The 22,719-nt window shown below is 34.6% G+C and overlaps 1 protein-coding gene across 4 annotated transcripts in view; it reads left to right on the top strand.

The window, feature by feature from the left end:
* gpm6ab (glycoprotein M6Ab) overlaps positions 1–14,281 on the top strand; it is a 69,791-nt gene extending 55,510 nt beyond the window's left edge. For 3 of the 4 annotated variants that reach the window (XM_053502137.1, XM_053502138.1, XM_053502140.1), the window contains 6 exons: positions 533–725; positions 3,214–3,370; positions 3,768–3,921; positions 4,898–4,971; positions 5,309–5,374; positions 10,171–14,281. In XM_053502137.1, coding sequence (XP_053358112.1) covers positions 533–725; positions 3,214–3,370; positions 3,768–3,921; positions 4,898–4,971; positions 5,309–5,374; positions 10,171–10,323 — 797 coding nt within the window. In that variant the 3' untranslated portion in view covers positions 10,324–14,281. The other variant, XM_053502139.1, reaches the window with a different exon arrangement.
* Positions 14,282–22,719: the final 8,438 nt, after the last annotated feature.

Genomic DNA, 22,719 nt, shown 5'->3' with positions numbered 1-22,719 from the left:
TTCCCGGCCAGGCGCGATTCCCGCCTCTGTGTGCATGGAGTTTGCATGTTTTCCTGTGCTTGGTGGGTTACCTCTGGGTACTCCGGTTTCTTTCCACTGTCCAAAGATATGTAGGTTAGGCTAATTGACGTTCCCAAATTGCCAGTAGTGTGTGAATGAAAGTGTGTGTGTGCCCTGTGATAGATTGGCACCCTGTCCAGGGTGTACCCTGCCTCGTGCCCTAAGTCTCCTAGGATAGGCTTCAGGTCGCGCGACCCTGAATACAGGATAAAGCGATATAGAAGATGAGTGAGTGAGCTGTTTTAAGCAGTGATTAGTACTAAAAAGTTTATGTGAGTAATACTGACATTTAAAGTAATACTGGAATTTAATGTTGTAAAGGTGGTCATGACCATCTTTCAAGAAACTAATCATTAGAAGTGCCCCACTTACAGACAGATGCTTTTTTCATCGCTCATTGATGATCAATGAAAATCTACAAGTTCCCTCTCCTAATTGTCATTTTAAGATGTGTTGTTTTGTTTTGCTCTAGGGTGCTCTGACTGCTGTATGAAATGCCTGAGCGGGATTCCCTACGCCTCTCTCATCGCCACCGTCCTGCTTTATGCCGGTGTGGCACTCTTCTGCGGCTGTGGGCATGAAGCTCTCTCTGGCACCGTCACCATTTTGCAGAACTATTTTGAAGTGGTCCAGTCATCACCTGAGACCCTGGACGTGTTTACCATGTGAGTACTGACTGTCATTAAAGAACACACACATACACCAAAACGTACTGCGTATTTCACCCAAATCACCCAGCAATTAATGTCCCTTTACGAAAATAATAGCTAAATAAATAAATAAATAAATAAATAAATAAAGGGTTTAATTAAAGGTTTAAATCACATGATTGTGACAGCTGGGTGCCTTACAAAGATCATACATTTGAATAGTTGTAGGTTGAATAAAATATTTGCTGAAAAGTAAATGCTAGGATGCAGGAGGTTTGAATGATTTTCATGTTATTGAAGTAAAAGTGTGACATATATTTTAATGTAGCTAAAGTTTTGTGCATATTCATTATGAAATCCCAGCATGTCACTTTAAAACCCTTTGGAGTGTGGCTTTCTGAAGACTTTTTTTTTTTGCAGTGAGTCAGGGCTATTCTTATGCTTGTATTTGTGTACTGTAAATCTCCAGCATTTGCCAAAAAAGTAGTTGCTAAAACATTTTAACAAAGAGCACAAACTGAGCTTTTATAATATGGCTGATGTAAATTTGTCAGAATCATGTGCAATTTTAAAACTTATGCCAGAGTACACATCTAAGAAAAAGCTATTTAAACTTAAAGCTGAAAAACTGTGAAAATGCAGTATTAATGAAGTTCTTATTTTGTTTCGAACACAAAAAGTCTTGAATATGTGCCTATAGCAAAAACACTCAGAAGGAGATTTCATTAGGAATAAAGTGACTTCTCTGCCTAAACTCAGCAGGGCCTTCTTTTCACTGAATAGCTCAGATCGATTAGTTTTCATGCATATGAAAGACCAATAGTTATACAGTAGTTAGCTATAGTTATACCGGTTATGGTATGAGCATTTCATGGCCGTATCATGGCTATGTCATCAGGTGTTTAAAACGATTATCAGTACTATGGATTCCATGGTTGTACCATTTCTTTAATGTAGCTTGTTTGCTTTGTGGCTGCATTATGTCCATTATATCCATTACCATATCCATATTGAGGCTGTATCATGGCCACATCGGATCATACAATACAGTAGATGCATCATGGTTGTGCCATGGTCAGGTTGTAATACATAGTAAATCTAAATCAGCCAGCAGATGAATTTTGGTTTGGTTCCCCTGACAAAACACTGCAGAATCGTTACTCAGCTACCCACCTACTCACACACACACACACACACACACACACACAGAGAAAAGATGAGGAGAAGATTGATCTTCCAGGCCTAAGTGTGAGACCTAGCTGAAATCCTGCTTAGGGAATTAAATTGTTCTGGAATCGCTCTGGGTTGCCGTAGTACACCTGCTCACATCAACCTGAGAAAGAGAGAGAGAAAGAGAGAGAGAGAAAGAGAGAGAGAGAGAGAGAATATGAAAGTAGAAAAGTAGGAAATGAACAGGGGAAATATGTTGTACTGTTTGATGGATGACATGCAGGGAGAAATGGATGGAGGGAGGTTTAGGGTAAAGAAGCAGAGATCTACAGTATAAACTGGAGGCGGAGGCGAGCATGGAAAGAACGAGAGCACTAGATGATGGGAACAGCAGATTGCATTAGTCACAATCTCCTTTTCTGCTCCGTCCAACACGCCCACTGACCATCACACACTGAAACGCAGTAATTTCAGACTTAAACATTTTTACTTCTATATTAATGCATAATTAATGCATGCTCATCCAAATAAAAATCTAGCACATCAGTATAATTACAGACCATGACGCATTCTATCAGTCTCACCTGTCTGCTCACAAGGTGCATGCATGGTAAAGTGTGTAAAGAGCACATCTGTGGATCATTATAATACCATTCTTAATGTTTTGGCACCCCCACAAAGCTTTGCATAGAGAAATTTTGTAGGCCACCAAATAAACCATCTCTATATAGCTGTGTCTCTACTCCACTGTAGGTCAAGTTCACCTTTTTTGACCTTCTCAGATGCTCCATGTTGTGCCATCTGAGGGAACTTGCTGTGCTTTTCAAACGGAAGTTGTTGACCATATATGGCGATTTGTGGGTGTTTCTTTATGCAAATGTTTGTGTCCATGCCCGGGCACATCAATTTAGTACTTGTGGGATTTATTAATGGCTAACACACCAAAAATGGCAAAATCAAACACCTAAATAAATCAAACATCAAATCAGAGTTTAGTGGTATTGCTCTTTAATAGGAACACAGTTATGTGTGTATAATAAAACATACTGTTTGCACACCTTTCCCCTTCTTATTCAAACAGACTTTGCAAGTACAATATGCTTTCATGTCCAATAAATTTGAGATTCATCCTTGGGAGCTCGATTGTAAAATACTGCCACATAATTGTGGATGTTGTGTCTCTTTGTTTGCTTTGTTTAACTGTTTTGACTGTCTCTATTTACCAGGCACATAAATCCACACACAGAAAGTTCCATTGTTTCACAATTGATCACCGAGACATACAGTAAGATTAGTGTAATCTGGTTGATGGGTTCACTCTGTGATTTTGCAGGATTGATATCTTGAAGTACGTGATCATCGGTGTGGCTGCAGCCTTCTTGGTCTACGGGATCCTGCTGATGGTGGAGGGCTTCTTCACCACCGGGGCAATCCGTGATCTCTATGGAGATTTTAAGATCACGACGTGTGGCCGCTGCGTGAGCGCCTGGGTAAGACACACGGCCATGTTAGCGAAAATGCAGAAATGTCAGCATGGTGTGTGAATTCTGGCTCTGACTGTTTCTCAACCTCAGCTACATCACTTAATCTTGTGTCGTTTTACTAATCACATGTTAAAGACAGTATCACTTATTGAAATTGTGGCTCTGCTTATTTCTCTCTCTTACACCATCCACACACACATAGGAAACTTTGCAATGCTAATGCAAATCGAGTGCAATAAAGTGGCTATTTGATCGACAGCTCTGTGTATGAGCTCTGATTAGAATAGATTGATGCTGTTTATCGCTACTCAACCAATGCTGTACCATTAATTAACAAATGTGTCTCTGTATTAATTACACCTCAAGCTATCAGCTCTTTATTTATTGTCTCCTTCTCTCTCAGTTCATCATGTTGACCTATATCTTCATGCTGGCCTGGCTGGGCGTGACGGCCTTCACCTCTCTCCCAGTCTTCATGTACTTCAACATCTGGAACACCTGCCAGAACATGACACTGTATGATGGAGCCAACTTGTGCTTTGATCTGCGCACATTTGGTATGCAATGACGGGACAGATCTGTTTGGTCTTAGAGGTGTAAAGTTCTGGATTTTGGTTGGTCAGAACATTCTGATTATTGATGTGGAGCTAACAGATAACAGCTTTATATTAATGTGTTGGTATTGTGTCTGGTTATGAGTTGTGATTTTAATTGAATGAGGCTCTTTCTAGCCATTCAGGTCTCATTTTTCATTAATGGAAAGCCGTGTCCCAGATTATTAGAGGCTCACAGATCCTTTCTGTTCTCCATTCCATTTCTATCTACACTGTAAAAAACATAAAATAAAATATTATTATTACTGTTATTTTCATTATTATTATAATCATCATAAGCAGCAGCAGCAGCATTAAAGCAGGTTTAATAAAAACAGCATCAATTAATTAAGTTAATTAATAAAGTATCTATATAAATAAAAGAAGGGAATAATAGCGCTGATGTAGTATAAGTGATTTTTAATGTTTTGAAGTTATTTTAAGCAAAAATATTTTTTTATCCGATCTACTGTACTTTTTTTTTTATTTCTTATCTGTGATTCACTCTCCGATTACTGAAGAGGGAGTGTATTCGGCTGATAAAAAAAAGTACAACTTAGCGTAAACAAGGTGTAAGATACTCAACCTTACAAATTGGATTTCTTTGTATTAATAAGTTGGAGAGTTCTGCCGTACAGACAGACAGACAGACAGACAGACAGACAAACAGACATGTACGTGGCCTTCAACCCGAAATAATAATATTACTGATTACATTAAAGTGGTGGTGTTATTTTTTTTTTACTCCCACCCTTTGAAAAAAAAGTTTATATTGGCAGTTTAATGTGTATGTAAAACTGGATGATGCAATTAAACACCAAACAGAGAGAGAATAATGAATAAGGTTAATAAATAATCATGAGATTAAACATTTCTCTCTCTCTCTCTCTCTCTCTCTCTCTCTCTCTCTCTCTCTCTCTCTTTCTGGATTTTCTTTCAGGAATTGTACCCACTTCTGAGGAAAAGAGTATCTGCACTAGCTCCAGCAAGTTTAAAGACATGTGCGATTCTGAGGTCAGTGTTATCCTTAGCACCAGATTTTTGACAATAATAGAACTCTCTGAAGCTGTACTTAAAAAGGAACCTATATCTATATCTATATCTATATCTATATGATTTAGGTTGATGCATAAATTTGGATTTTTGGACAAAAGACAAGCCTGCACTCATCTTCAACAATAATATAAGAATTCAACTATTTGTCCCATGTACCTTACAACACAGTAAAATAATAAGTAATAATAAGTTTTTTTTTTTTTTTTTTACATTTAATGTTTTTCGAAACAACTTTCTCTTCCTACTTACATTATAGCAATTTATAAAAAAAAATAATAATAATTTTGTCCTCCAGCTGGACCTGACGTTTCACTTGTTCGTGTGCGCTCTGGCGGGGGCAGGAGGGGCCTTCATCGCCATGGTGAGCCAGTTTAAATATATAACACTCTCTCTCTCTCTCTCTATCTCATTCTCTTCCCCTTTATCACACTTTATCACTCTTTCTACTGCTCTGTCTCTCTCTGTACAGTACATCACTGTAAGTCTGGCACATTACAGCTCCCTGTCTTTCTCTTATACAATCCGTCTCATTGTTTCTCGCTCAGTCACTTCCTATCTCACTCTGTTCATCTCTTTATCGCTACGTCTTCACGGCTCTTCACTTTTCTCCTTATCCAGGGACGAGCGGGTAATAAGATCATTAGTGCGCCTGTGGGAAAGCTGTAAGAACAGTACTCTTGCCTAGTTTGTTTGCAGCGAGATCAGATTAAGCAGGATAAAAATAGTGACATGGAATAGTATTAAAAAAATGATGGGATAAGAAAGGCGCTAGTCGGGATGGGGTCTTCTGTTGCGTTTATTGTTTTTTAGGCGAATATGACATGCGAGAGTTCAACAGACTTCAACAGGTTAGTAGTGCAGCAGGTGGGAGGGGCTTACAGATCCAATTGATAAAGTTCTTTGTCCATTAGATAATTATTGCTGCAATTCCGAGGCTAAAATCCAGACTAGTGATTTATCCGCTCTTCCGACATTCCTTTATACCTTTTATATATCTTTATTTACATTTTTCCTTCTTTTATTTATGATTGTTTTATTAATCTTTTTCTGTCTTTTATCATCCTCTATACTGTATCTTTCTATCTCTTTTATCTTCACTATGTATACGTATTTAGGCCTTTCTCTATCTTTCTTTCTTCCACTGTTCTCTCGCTCTCTCTCTCTCTCTCTCTCTCTCTCTTTCTCATATAATTTTTATACAGCCAAAAAATAAATACAAACTTAAAAAATAGAAAATATACAGTATGTGGACATACAGAGGGGCCCAAAAATGTACATTTGGCAGACGCTCTTATCCAGCGTCCAGATTTGTGTCTCTTGTTTTTCATAGTTTGTGGTGTGTGTGTGTGTGTCTGTGTGTATAATGATTGTTTAGTGCATGTGGTGTATGTACTGTCATTAGTGAATGTTTATTGTAAATAGTGTGTTTAGTGTGTATGTGATCATCAGTGGTGATAATTATCACTTGGTGATATGCTTGAGCTCTTCATCTGTGCACAGAGATACCAGAGAGAAAGAGAGAGAGAGAGAGTCGAACTCTCTCAGTGTAGTGTTTAAGTGAGACTTTCAAACCTACAGCATTTCTATCATTGAAGTTATTTAAGTTGTCATTTAAGCAACTCATTTAAATAGACATGTCCATGTGCAACAGGCAAGTGAAAGGCAGATTAAGACTTGTGGATTAATGAAAGAGTAAAAAAGGGAGCACATGCAAGAGACAAAAACAATTTGAAGGAATAAAAACGTTGCTGTTTGTCTCTAAAACAAACTGAATCATTGGTTCAAGTGATAGCATCCCCAAATCCCCAAATTTTAATCTATTAATCAGTTTTAATCCAGATTTTTTTGGACTATGCACAAAAAGTTCAGATTCTATGTGTTAATTACATAGACTGCAAGAAACAGCTTTCTCAGTTCACTAACATTTTCACTAAGGACAAAACCAGAAAACATATTCAGTGCATTTTGTAAAATTACATTGGGGCAATAATAACAACAATCAGTGTTTAATTACTTGAACAGATGCCAGTACAGGCCTTATTCAAATGGTTGAAATGTCACTTTATGGTAAAGAGAGAGAGAGAGAGAGAGAGAGAGAGAGAGAGAGAGAACAGGGGTTCAGAGAAAGAGAAACAGAGGGAGGGAGAAAGAAACAGAAAGCGAGATAGAGAGAAAGGGAGGGAAGTAGGGTGGTGAAGAAAGAATAAGAGGAATGCTCTGCATTGAAAATGCATGGGGCACTGTTGCCATGGAAACACAGGATGGGAGAAGAGAAGGGAGTAACGAAAAAAAAATAGAAAAGAAAACTGTGTGCATATGTGTGTGTGTGTGTGTGTGTGTGTAAGTGAGAGAGAGAGAGAGGGGGGAGGGGGGGAGAAACAGCCACTCCCTGCGCCACCAAAAAAGAAAAACAGATGAGAAATATATAAGTAGTGTGTGTGTGTGTGTTTGTGTGTGTGTGTGTGTGGCCATGTGTGTTAGATATTACTGGGTTTATCTGTGCTGCTAAGTATGTATACATCTTTATAAATATGCAGGTGTGAATATAAAAATATAAGGGTGTGTGTGTGTGTGTGTGTGTGTGTGACAGAGAGAGAGAGAGAATCTTCAGTCGTGCTCTCTCTTGTTAGGTTTATTATATAATTACATCATCACCTCAGCACTGCATCCCACTCGGATATGCAGCATTTACAAGGAAACCACGCCACCTGGTGTCTGTAAAGCTCTCTGGCTGGTTTGGATTTTCATAATTGAGGTGTTTTAGCATGAAAAGCTAAATCTTTCATCAATATTTAAATGCATAATAAATAAATAAATAAATAAATAAAACATTGACAAGCAATGTAGTCTATAGTCATTACATCACTACAGCCCAGGAGTGCAGCTGTAGGTGGTAGTTGTAATACTGTATGTTTTACATGGACGAAACTAACAAACAAACACAAACAAACAAACAAACAAACAAACAAACAAACAAACAAAAACTATGTAGATATGCTTCAGTTCATATCTGCATTCCTCAAACCTTAAATAAGTCAGGGTCAATGTTATCATTATTAAAAAAAAAAAAAACTAAAACATAAATATTTAAAACTTTATTATAAATAAAATAAGACTTAACAACCCTAAATTTTGAGAATTTAGAAAGATTTTTTTTGCAAACTATTATATATAAAAAAATCATTTTTATATGTATGAGGTTAGCATCAGCGTCTCATCCTTTTTGTAAAGTACGATCATTTATTTTCCAGAAAACTTTAAACAAGATACAGAAAAAATTTTAGAATAAAAGAAAGATTTTAAGATGCATTCTACTAAAAGACCTAAAGCAGATTTTTATTTTTATTTTTAATTTTTACTATTTATACTAATTGTAGAAATTCAGTAATAGATATTTTTTTACACAATTAACAATTTCTCTGATAATATATTCATACAATAATCCAATAACCACAGCAATTGAACATAAAAAAATCACAAACATAAACAATTGAATCAATTACAGCAAGTGAGAAAAGGTAAAATGTTAACTGCATGTCCTTTATAACCAGTATTTCTAAAATTAAGCTAATAGCAATTTATTAAAAAAAGGTTTTAAATCTAAATATTTTTTGTATTAAAATATTTACTAATATAACATAAAATATAAGAAACATAAAATAGCCAAAACCACACACATTATATATATATATATATATATATATATATATATATATATATATATATATATATATATATATATATATATAATGATTTTGATTGTATTAAATAAAAAAGGAAATAGCAAAGCTACTATATGATATTTGATTATCTTTTTATAATAATTCTATATTTACTGCTAATTAAAGAGGTAAAATTTATATATATATATATATATATATATATATATATATATATATATATATATATATATATATATATGGAAAAACATTATTGTATTATGTATCTCAATATTTAAAAATGTTTATTTAGCATGAATGATATAGTGGCACTCATCTGCTCTCTCTATCTGTCTTGTGTCTATGTGATGTCATTGGTCATGTGACAGATGGTGTCCAGCTCTGTCCTTGTGCGTAATTATGCCACACTGGTCACTCTGAGCCTGGGAAGATTCTGCACACGATTCTGAAGCATTGGGTCTGTTGTGTTGACTCCGTCTGCCATGACAGTCAGACACGGAAATGACCCCCAGCCCTAACGACCTCTCCTTAATTAACTTAATTTAAAACTTCCCAGGCTTCTATGTGTTCCTATTTTCACTTTCTGTATCTGTTATTGTGACGTGGTGATTCACCTGCCGGGCTCAGTCTTTTAGTTGTGTTAGTTACGCCAATAGCTATCTATCTATGCAGGAAATGTTTAATGACTGCAGTGTAAGGCTAGTGTAATTACATAATACAGTACATTAATAGTAAATAGGATATACCATTTGCATTAATGTTTAGCAAGTCTGATCACATACTGCAGCAGATTCAGTAGTATCATCGATCAATACATATAATATTATAATGCAGCAATTTAGTGGTTTAATCAAACATTGTATCATATACTGGAGTGGCGTCTGTAGTTTTATCAAATATCATAACACAATGTAATGTTATCAAATCAGTTCAGGTCAGCAGTTTTATCTAAAATCAAACCAAGATTGGAATTAAGATTGTTTTACAGGACATTAAATGATATGGTACCATAGCAGATACCCAGCATTGTTAAATATTATATTGTGCTTTTGGTATTACAAAATATCGAATTATGGCCCTTTAAGTAACAGTAGTGATTACAGTATTTATGTCATTGTGGTGGACCAGTTTGCCGAGGGGAATCACCACGTTCTCCGGTCAAAGCAGGCGAGAAATCCTTTAAAACTTACCCTCATGAACTGACAATGTGACTCTCTGTTTAAAAATAATCAGTAACTCAGTTGTTGTTTTGATAGTTTTTTAAACGATCTAAACTTTTCCCATCCTGTGTCCTTCCTCCGTCATGTTGTCTCTGAGACGATATGATACATATTAACGCTCCTGGGTCATGACCTGCACCCTGAAGTGTTTGTGAATATAACAGTCTAAACTTTTTATTTTATTTCCGAGTGCAGTAACCTCCCTGCGTCACATTACTAACCCTTTGTCCGTGGCCGGTGTGGCTCTGTTGGTGCAGGTGCACTACCTGATGGTCCTGGCAGCCAACTGGGCCTACGTGAAGGACGCGTGCCGCATGCAGAAGTATGAAGACATCAAGAGCAAGGAGGAGCAGGAACTACATGATATTCACTCCACTCGCTCCAAAGAGCGCCTCAACGCCTACACATAAACCACACATATACACACACATACACACGCACATAAACACGCACTTAAACACACAATTTCAAGCATGCCTTTTCCCTTCCTTAAACAACACATAAACATACACACAAACAAAGACACACACATGCACACACACACACACCAATGAATTTGATTGGTTAGAGGATTAGTGCCAGAATGGACATTTTTTTTTTTTTTTGCTTCTATATGTTTTCATTTTTCTTTTCTGCCTTGTCAGTTAGTTAGTTGGCTCTCATCCATCAGTGTTGCTAAAGAAAAAAATATGAGCAAATCCACATACGATCTGTGAAACCATCACAAAGCATTCAAATGAGTCGTTATTCAAGTTAAATGAATCAGTTTCAGCTACATGAAAACAAGCTCCACCCACTATTATCTTTTTAGCATGTAATTAACATATGGCACACCCTTATTACTTATACATCTTTTGTAGAACTGTTAAAATGGCTTAATAAATTGTGTCTACCTGGATAATATACTATGTTGAATATAAGTAGTATTTCAGTTAATTCCATTATGTAAACAAAATACAAAATTAAATAACAATCTAAATTAGGGACACATTTATTATTATTTGTTATATTCAATGAATAATATAATAAAAATAACCTAAATTCACATTCTGTAGTTGAGGATTATAATCAGTTCAAAAATTGGGTAAAACATTAATATATATTTTTTAAAATAAAATCAAAATATATAAAAACGAGAGGAATCATCAAATCTTACTTTTATATTTATGTCCAAATGTTAAAATGTTTATGCTAAGATTTTTACACTGCTTCTTGAGATCTAAATTTGGAGTTTAATAATTGCAAATATTTTAAAAATGAATTATTTGCACAAGTTTTTCATCCGCTTTGCTTATAAGCAACTTTGATGAATAAGAGCCATTTGTTTCTTTAAAGACACAAATATCGCAAGTTAACAACATGGCAAACTTCTTCTACTTTTTAGCTTGAAAAGTATTTTTTGAGCTGTTAATTAGTCTGATTTTTTTTTTTTGTTCAGAAATAGGATTATGATATGTCATGTGGGATAAGAATGGAAAAAATAGCCACAGTGCTAGCTACACTGGTATTTATACTTCTCTGGGTATAAATAATACCTGGTTAACATTTTTAACCTCTGTGGAAAAAAAACTTAAAATATAAAAAAGACATAAAAAAGCTAGCTGGCTAAGATGCTAACATCTAGCTATTTATTGTCATGTTAGCACTGTTATTTGTTTTTTTTTAACACAATAAACTGCCTTGTATGCCTCAGAAAAGGTTTTAAATGTAAAACATGAATAAAACACTTAAGCGCTAAACACTGGATACTGTTTAGGTTTTTTAGAGAACTAGCATAGCTAGCACTACGGCTGGTTTAGCAGTACATCTCCTGAACATCACAATCCTTTTAGTCTGAACACAAACAACAACAAACGAATATCTGTTTTAATTAAATGTTTTTTATGATACTTAACCTTATTTAAATGTTAATTTAGGCACATTGGCATACTTCATAGAGTTTAAACTGGGCTTTGTTTTGTTGTTTTTATGTAACATCCAAAGCTAAAATGTGACAAAACCTGTGAGATTTCACAGATTCCTTTTCCAGCAAAATCTCAACCATTTTTTAAATCTTTTGAATTATTTTTTATTTTACAAAAAACTATTTGTTAAGTCTCACATACATACAATAATAAGATGTAGAAGCTGTGACGCTGGTGCTTTATCTCAAAACATTTTTAAAAGCTCTAATGTGTGTATTTTCTCTAAAAATGGAAAGATTCTGAACAAAAAAAGTGCAAAAAATACTTTTTGTTAAGATAGTCAACTTTTCAATTGGCGAATTAGACAGATTATTTTCCAGCACATTCTCAGAAGATTTCAGGACCTTAAAATAACTTTTTATTGCTCAAGTGTAGCTTTTTATCGTACGTATCAAAGTATATTATGATGTTTTGTGACACTGGTGCTTTGTCTCAGGCTGTTCGTTAAGCTGTAAAGTGCAAAACCACAAAGATGTCCAGAGAGGCTATTTATTATTATTATTATTATTATTATTATTATTATTATTATTATTATTGGGAGAGTTTTCCCTCTCTCGGGGTCACCACATTGGATCATTTGATCCACAAGTTATTAGCACAAGTTTTTTTTTTATCAAATATTATTTTATTATTGTTTTATTTTTTATAACATTTAGCTTTATAATTGGAATGGTTGGAGCTAGCTTAAAATGATAAAGCTAAAATACTAATTAAAACATTTGAAATGAAAATTAGGTGACCCAAAAATCATAAGCAAATATATAACAACAATAACAACAACAATAATAATAATAATAATAATAATAATATTAATAATAATTAAAGGATTAGTCTCTCTGAGTCATAGAATTGTGAAAGTCAAATAAAAAGTAAAAGAGATTGTCTTGCTGATCGAGCACCTGTTTTAGATTTGCCTTGGAGAGATTTCGTACATTTTTCTCTCATCCATCACAAGCCATAATCTCACTAACATACAAACATTTTTTTTCTGCTTATTTTATTTGCTTGTTTTTTAGCTTTAACTTTTTTAAATGCTTCAATGCGAGATTAAAAAGAAGTCGAGCATCACTCCTCTGCACTGTATATACACACATATCTATATCTATATATAAATGTATACATATATTTTCTGGTCGTTTCCGGGCATGTGAAAAAGAGTTTCAAAAACTTAATTGATGTTTGGGGATAAACCCAATGATCACTGTCCATGTTTGGGACTAAAATAATAATAATAATATGTAAGAAATAAATACTTATATAATAATAATTACAGTTTTGTGGTCTTTGGATTATAACATGTGGTGGTTTATTTAAAACATTGAATTTGAATATCGCTGCCAGCATGCTGAAACAAAATTAACAAAAAAGAGGAAAGTATCCTAAAAATAATAATGGGCACAACAGTTTTATTATTATTATTATTATTATTATTATTATTATTATTATTATTTTAATGTTTTTAAATTTTTTTTTTTTTTTACTGCAGAGTTGAATTTGTTTTATTAAATAATAAAATGTAATTTTATTACAAAATAAAGAATGGTTACAACAAGGTAGAAACAATATGTTTTCTTTTCTTTGCTTATAAAAGATTGTTTTTGTGCCCTGTTATTTTTGGGACATCTCATTTATATTTGATACATTCAATTTTATTTGATTATTTAATATTTAATAATCTGGACCAAACTCTTTGACTGGATTTAGCCAACTGTAACTGCCCTGAGAGTTTCCTGACTCGGGTTCTGACACCATCGTATTTTTAACTTTTCGCCATTGTGAGTTTTTTTTAATTTTTTATTCTTCCTACTGTAAATGCATTTGGGTTCTCATTGCCGAGTCGCTGTACTGTTAAATCTCCAGCATCGATTTTTACACCAGACTGGGCAAAAATAAATAATAAATAAATCATTGTATTAGCTAAAGACAGTGAATCTAGTCGTTGTTTGTGGCATGATTATAAAATAGTTTTTAACTGATTACAAAAAAAAAAATTTCATTTTTACACTGACTGTCTTGCTGATTTCTTCTTCTTCTCCTTCTTCTTCTTTAGTGTGCAGTATTTGAGTAGCTAATGGAACAGTATTAAAGGATAAATATCTTACTCGATTGTAGTGTTTGACTTTCGTCCTAGCTTGAATCAGAAGATGATCACTGATGTTGCATATACAGTATTCAGCAATCTCTCTCTCTCTCTCTCTCTCTCTCTCATGTCAGTCTTTTGTACTTTCACTAAGAATGCTTTGTAGCTGGCTGTACAATTAATCAGTTTTTGTACATAAATGTGCCAAGAGCTTGACAGTGGCTTTTTTTTTTTTTTTTTTTTCATTATTTTCCTTTTTTTTCCATCTTTGAATTGTAGAATTAAACTTGCTTGCAAAAATAAAGACACTTGTGTACTTGTTAATAAAGGACTCTTTGTCTGTTTTTCTGTTGCATGTGGCTCAAATACTGAGAGGTTTAGCTATTTGACAGCAATTCATTTTTCAATATATTTAGAGCTTTGGCTAAAATGAAAAGAAAAAGCATTAATTACATTCACAAATCTTGAGTAGGATGACATGATAATTTTAAGCTCATAATGTAATCTAAATAGATTTTATAATATAAAACATAAATTACAAAAAAATGGAAATTTAAAATAATGGACAATACTGAGATTTTAAGGTAATGGGATAATAATAATAATAATAATAATAATAATAATAATAATAATAATAATTGTTATCATTATATCATTATAATCAATAAACCATAATTTGTAGTATTTGTAATGTACAGTATGTTTTTATAAGGAGAAAATGGATAGCTAAGAGTTACATAAATGCATAACTTAATAACCAGTCTAATAACTATAGACCATAATACTAAAGTATGACACTTAAGTATACAGAATGTCTTTTAACCTCACTGTCCTTCTTCCTTCTTCAGCACTTTGCTTTTGTTTGTTACATAATTACAGAATTTTATTGGTCTATTAAAGCTGATAATAAAGTTTTATATAAATAGATAAATAAAGTTTTTAATAGTGTTTTAGGATTTAAAACTGCCGTATTGAGGGGTGGCAGAGTGGCTCAGTGGTTAGCACTGTCGCCTTGCACCTTCAGGGTCCAGGTGAATAGAAGATGAATGTGTGGTACTGAGAAGAATTTTTTTTTTTTTTAAGGTTTTAAAATGAAATCATTGAAAATGCAAGACACATATTTGTATATTTGTTTTTTTGTTTACATAGATAGTTCATTCTATCCTTTCTCATTTTTTTTAAAATTATATTTCTTCCTTTCTTATATATATATTTCTTTCCTTCATTAATTCCTTCCTTTATTATTTTTCCCTTAAAGTTATTTTTTATTATTATTATACATGTATGCATGTGTAGAGATGAAAGTATAACTGTAAGCATTTATAGAAATCCACACTATATTTATTCTTCTGTCACCCCAAATAAGTTTGTATACAACTTAGAAATACCAATTTGATTATGGTAAAAAATAAAAACAAATAAAAAAAGATTACTGAGAAAAGCGCTCAGCACTTAGTGTTTTCTGCACCATCAATAGTGAAGTGTATGAAAACCTGAGCTGTGCTACACCTTCAGAACAGAGGGTGGCATTGGACACCATAAAAACCTTCTCAGTCAGAAAGGTCTGCACGCAGACATTTTTATTTATTAGTCTTAAGGATTTATTAAATCCTTTATTATTTTTTTTCTTCTTTTTTTCCATATTTTTATGACAAAAACAAGAACAAAAAATTTGGGGGTTGTGCTGGTGTAAAAAAATTAAATAAAACATGTAGTAGTGTGATGAAGTTACTGAGTTACTGTTACCACCATAAAGTTGCCTGTTTTTCAATAACACCACGGTTTGTCTTTAATTACTATGGTAATTTGCTAATCAATAATTTACTTTTTTATCAACTAAAATAAGAATGGTGTTTAATCAATTTATAGTTACATATGATGTTCTATAAACATGCTAATTTCTGTTCTCAGTTATGTTTAAGCAAATAAACAGTTTGACAGAAAAATGCAATAAACACCAATTTTGCACTTTTATGTTGTCATTAAGAAAATGCTTAAATTAATAACCACTATATAGTCTTATTTGAGACTTATTTGACAGATAAGGTAAGACAGGAGTCTCCATGGACTATGATGTTTGCAGACGACAAATCATCGACAGATCAGCGAGAATGAAAGAAAAGGTGTACGGACAGTGGTGAGACCAGCAATGCTTTACGGATGAGAGACAGTGGCACTGAAAAAAAGACATAAGGCAGAGCTAAAGGTAGCAGAGCTGAAGATGTTGAGGTTCTCCTTGGAAGTGACAAGCATGGATAGGATCAAGAATAAGTTCATCAAAGGGACAACCCATGTTAGATGTTTTGGGGATAAAGTCAGAGAGGCCAGATTGAGGTGGTTTGGACATGTTCAGAGGAGAGATGGTGAATATATCGGTAGAAGGATGCTGAGGTTGGAACTGCCAGGCAGGAGGTCTAGAGAAAAACCAAAGAGGAGATTTATGGATGCAGTGAGAAAGGACATGAAGTTAGTTGGTGTGAGAGAAGAGGATGCAGAGGATAGGGTTAGATGGAGGCAGATACCTAAAACAATTTAGAAATTTAAAAATAAACTTAGAAATAGAAAAGTAATAAGGAATAGAAAAATAAACTTTCTTCCAATTGACCTTGAAGGACAAAATATCTGACATAAAACAGAGGGCTTCAGCACAGAGGGCTTCAGCAATGAAAAAGTCTGAATAAATTATTCAGTTCACTTCCATTTCAATTCACTAAGCTTTATTAGCGAGTTTTCAACAAAGAGTTGTAAAAATGACAAGGAGCTGTTTATTGCGAAATGCATGAAGTGCTGCAGGTATCGACAGAAACCACAGTGTGTCAGGAACTGGAGAGGAATCTGACAATCACGTTCTAATCTCTTTCATCCTCTCCGTATGTCTCTGTTTCTTCTGGAGGAGGATTTAACACACGACTGATCCATTAGCAAATACACCCACACCTACATCCATATTCACGGGTGGCCAGAAGATAACAGAACCACTGGACCATTCGGGGATGTCAGCAACGTCAGCCAAATTAGGAAGACTTTAAATGAGTAGAGTGGGCTGATCCAGACTCGGCCTCATTAGCACATAGACACACCTAAATCTGTACTCAGAGACTAGAAAGTCACATTTCCCTTACACTCTGGAGAGTTGCTGGTGAAGACGTGTGTCGTATTTTTGCTCCTAAGATTTGAGGCAGATACTGGATGGAGACAGATGAGGAGGTGATTATGAGATAAATGTAAAACCAGGATGAAAAAGTTTTTCAGCACAGGTACCGTTCTTCTGGTTAGACATATAGTGAGGTTTTTAAGTAGTTTTAATGATTAATTTTAGGATAAGCATATAATGAAGTAAGGCAAGGTCGAATTGATTCCTTTGCTGACATTAAAAAAATGCCCCAATATAGTAAAATTCAAGTAGATCAGTAAAATACAATACAAAACAATACATTACAGGACCATAAAATACAGTACAATACATTACAATACAATACAGGACAGAACAACACAGTTTTAACACAGGAATTTAATACAGTATAGTAAAATACAATATATACAAAATACAAATACAAAAATGCAGTAGAACATTGGACTGGGAAATAACAAAATAATGGAATACAATACAATACGATACGAGCACACGATACGATAAGATGCGATATGATACAATATGATTCTATACTATACTATACTATACTAAACTATACTATAGTACTATAATATACTATGCAATGCTATACAATGCACTAGATTACATAATAATCTCTTTCAAAATGGCACTGTTGAGAGCAAGGATGGAGAAAAAAAGTAATCTACTAACTTTATACAGAAGTGTACACTATATACAGTACTAAAATAGTAGCTTTTGAATCATGCTGTATGTTTTATGTAACTTTACACTGTATAATTTATGCCATTTTGAGAACAGAATAAAGGAAAGGCTGGACTTAAGTCCTGCACCTAATTTGCTATGCTGCTGTTTGCATTCATGTAAAAGGAAGTAAGGGATTAACATTTTATTGAGCAGTCAATATATGTAGGCAACCACCAAAATGGCCTATGTCAGAAATAAAACTGTGTAGAAATGCCGTTTCATCCTTTAAAGATGAGTTTAAATATAACATAATCCTTGCTAAAGCTAAACTGTATAAAAGCATCAACTTTATGTAGTTCCTTCCCTCTAGAGACAGAGGCTGTAAAACGATCTGTGTGTGGTGTATGGCATTTATGAGACTGGAACGGGGGGATAACATGAACAGTGAGATCGATTTGCCTTCAACAGATATCTGGCCATGAACGTAATGAGACCTCACACACTGTCGCTAATGAAATGCCGGTCATAAACACTGGTCATATAAACCAGTGCAATAAACATGATGAAAAAGGCTGTAGTCGTGCAGACATCATGCAAAATGAACACAAATATTAATATTTAATAATGAAAATTAATATGCATCATGACATTGAAATGATGCTTTAAAACACAGTAACACAATTACATCAGCAGCTCTCACTGAAATTAAGATTTACCCAAAATATGTTGTGTATTTTGCAGGCTGTATATAACCAGGCCAAAACCTCACAGCCCATTTGGCCCTGTGCAGCCTCCATAGTGTGGCCAAAACAAGCATGGCAGTAACACAGACAAGACTGTTTAAACTGAACTAGATAACAGACGAAACAATTTTAAACAACATGTAAGAACACAACAAGTAAGTCCAGTAAATGTTCTTGCTGGTATATATTTATTTGTTTTTGATATGAAGTTTATATGGCAAGTTACAGGTAATTTATATTGTGTTGCAAATTAAAAGTGAAGCAAGATAGAAAATCTCTTAATGTATTGAAAGTGTCAAACACATGGGAAGAAGTTTTATTTCAATTCTTTTCTTCTTTCTCAGAAGTTTTCTTTCTATTTGTTATATATAACTAATACAGTATTAAAGGAGACATAGACATTACCTCACCGATTTAATGGATGGCTAATTAAACAGGACAGAGTGCTGAGTCTTGAGGTACACCAATGCAGGATGTGCATAAAACATTTTATTAAAATTAAACTTAGTTCAATTGTAATTGTATATCACTTTTAACAAGTCAGCTAGTGTTTAACAATGTTAGCTAGCTAGCTATTATATATATATTTAGAAGTCAGTGGACATGTTTTATTAATTTTGTAAAGACCACACATTTATATAATTTTATTTCTACACCCTAGAACTTTAAACCCAATTCTAATTGTAACCACAGTAGGCAAAGCCATAATCTAAATAAAAGCAAGCAAGCAAGCAAGCAAAAGAACTTATTTCTTCATTTTTGTTTAATGAAGACCGGGTGATTATGATCATATTTGACTCCATTTGATGCTTGCTATTGGGAATAAAATAATAATACATAAAAAATATAAGTGAGAAAGCACAGTGGAATAGTGGTTAGCCCTGTGGCCTTGCATCTTCAGGGTCCATGGTTTGATTCCCACCTTAGGTCTCTGTGTGTGTGCATACTTGTGTGCCCTGCAATGTACTGGCATCCTGTTGTGTACTCTGCCATGTGCTCTCAGTCCACTGGTATAGGCTAGAGGTATTCTGCGAACATGTATAGGAAAAGTAGTATAGAGAATGATGGAGGATATGAGATGAGTGGTTTAGATGAAAAAGTGAAGTGAGGTGATTAGGGAACCTTGAGGTACACCAGTGTACCTCAAGTCTAAATTTAGATATAGCATGGCCTTTATTATTATTTCTTTTTTTTATTTTTTATTACTAGCTTCTCAGTTTTAATGACCTCTAATAATCAGGTGCTGGGTTTCTCCACAAATGCTAATTCCTAGGTTTTACCTGATACAGTACACTACTGTAGCTGTTTTTAAATCCTACTCTTCCCATATTTCCTTGATAAATTGTGCGAAAAGAGTTGCTGTATTTGATATGACCTCTTGGTGTCTGTCACTTTTTTCGTGCACTCCACTCAGACCTTTAAAAAGTTAAAGAAATCAATGAATCTGGAAATATTATGCACACTACTGCATGACAAAATTAACAGCATGTAAATTAATTCAAATGCTGTTGATAAAACTATTGCTAATGTTTTATAAAAGAGAGCATGACCCATATAAGAAAACAAAGAGATAAATCAGTCTATAAAGTCTTTTGAGATTGTTTTTTTGAAGAGCTCTAAATCAGCTTAGAACAAAATCTTTTTAATATTAAACATGCAATTTTCAATAATTGTATTCATGAACACTTGCTGCTTTGTTGTCTCACTTCAGCTCTGGTTGCTGCTAATCATTCACAGCTGCTCATGAATAAAGTCCCTTATATCTATAATCCTGCTTCTTCTATGTTTTATGTTTTTTAGTTTACTTAAGACTATTTTTCTTTGTTTTTGATAAATGATCATCATTCTGTCAAATTCCTTTTTTTTTTTTTTTTTTAATTTGGCACCTGTTTCTTTCCTAGTTACACCCTAGATGTCTGTGAGGCTGGTACTGAATAATGACTAACTACAGAATTTGTCTCATTTGGCCTCAAATGTTTTACATGGCCAATGCTTTCTGCTCTTCTTACTGTGGTACTGGTTAATTAGTATATGCCGATGCTTGTTGCCATTAGGGGTTTAATGATTACATTATTTGGAGTGTATAATCAATTTCAAAGGCAATGACTGAAACAAATCAGTGGCACTGTGGTGAGCACTGTGGTTAGTACCGTAGCCTCTCACCTCCAAGATCAATCATTCGAGACCTGTCTAGGCATTTGTGTGTATAGAGTCTACATATTCTGCTTGGTGGGTTTCCTCTGGGTACTCTGGTTTCCTCTCAAAGTTCAAAGGCATGCAGAGTAGGCTAATTGGTGTTCTCAAATTCCCTGTAGTGTGCGAGTGAGTGGGTGCCCACATTGGCATCACATTCAGGGTGTATGCCACCTTGTGCCCCTCCCACAAAACCCTGTAAAACAACATCATGCAATAGTGAGGACTTCATGAACTTTTTTAATAATAAAATTGTAAATATTAGGCATAAAATTGAGGTTTTGAAACCGAACAATGTAATTGATGCAGATGTTAATCTAGCCATGTCAGACCAGAACCTAGAATACTTTACTCCCCTTGAAGAGAATGAACTAATTTCACTCATCTCTTCTTCAAATTCATCAACCTGTATATTAGATCCTGTACCGACACATTTTCTTAAACAGATAGTACCAGCAATAATAGAACCCCTGTTGAGAATAATTAATTCTTTACTCAGCATTGGATATGTTCCAAAATCTTTTAAATTAGCAGTTATCAAACCAATAATTAAGAAACCTGACCTCGACCCCTGTCAGCTGTCCAGTTACAGACCAATATCAAACCTCCCCTTTATCTCTAAGATCCTGGAAAAGATAGTAGCGGAGCAGCTATGCTCATATATACATAGAAATGGCATACATGAACTGTATCAGTCAGGATTTAGGCCTCATCACAGTACAGAGACAGCGCTCGTTAAAGTAGTAAATGACATTCTATTGGCCTCTGATCAGGGTTGTGTAACTATGCTTGTATTACTTGACCTCAGTGCAGCTTTTGACACTGTTGATCACGCTATTCTTCTTCACAGATTAGAAAATGTAGTGGGAATTAAGGGTACAGCCCTCTCCTGGCTCAGATCCTATCTGACCCATCGTTATCAGTATGTAGACTTAAATGGTGATTATTCTGCATGTTCTCTAGTGGAGTTTGGCGTTCCGCAGGGTTCAGTTTTAGGTCCACTGCTTTTTTCCCTTTACATGCTTCCTCTGGGCAACATAATCCGTAAGCATGGTATTAGTTTTCATTGTTATGCTGACGATACACAGTTATATGTCTCAGCAAAACCTGATGAGAAAAAACAGCTTACTAAAATTGAGCAATGTGTGCAGGACATAAGAAATTGGATGCTAATTAACTTCCTTCTGCTAAATCCGGATAAGACAGAAGTTCTAGTCATAGGACCGCATACAGCTAGGAGTAAAATTTTTGATCACACCGTAACTTTAGATGGCCTTTCTGTTCCATCAAATGCAACAGTGAAAGACCTTGGTGTGATTATTGATTCCAGCCTTTCATTTGAAGCACATGTAGATAATATTACCAGGATAGCATTCTTTCACCTCAAATATTGCCAGAATAAGAAATTTATTGTCGCTAAACGACGCAGAAAAACTAGTTCATGCTTTTATCACCTCTAGGTTGGACTATTGTAATGCCTTACTGTCTGGTTGTTCAGCTAGATGCATAAATAAGCTTCAGCTAGTCCAGAATGCAGCAGCGAGAGTCCTCACCAGAACCAGAAGATATGAGCACATCACCCCTATCTTATCTTCACTCCATTGGCTCCCTGTGAAATTTCGCATTGATTTTAAAATACTACTCTTGACATATGAAGCATTAAATGGTCTCGCGCCGCAGTACCTGAGCGAACTGCTAGTGTCTTACGATCCGCCACGCCTACTTCGATCAAAGGATGCAGGCTGCTTGTCAGTACAGCGTATTATAAAAAATACAGCTGGGGGCAGAGCTTTTTCTTACAAAGCCCCAAAGTTATGGAATAGTCTTCCAAATAGTGTTCGGGACTCAGACACAGTCTCAGTGTTTAAGTCCAGGCTAAAAACCTATTTATTTAGCCAAGCATTTTTATAAATAGATTTGCCATAGGTAAAGGAGCAGATCTGGGGGACTCATGGACGTAGAGTATTATGGTGAGCTGGTATGTTTGGATGCTGTCTTCCTCACTCTCATTGATCACTCAGGTTTGC

This window comes from Clarias gariepinus, chromosome 8, assembly GCF_024256425.1.
Source record: "Clarias gariepinus isolate MV-2021 ecotype Netherlands chromosome 8, CGAR_prim_01v2, whole genome shotgun sequence".
In the NCBI taxonomy this organism is placed as follows: Eukaryota; Metazoa; Chordata; class Actinopteri; order Siluriformes; family Clariidae; genus Clarias; species Clarias gariepinus.
Note: the sequence above shows the minus strand (reverse complement) of the source record. Positions and strands in the feature narration are given on the sequence as shown.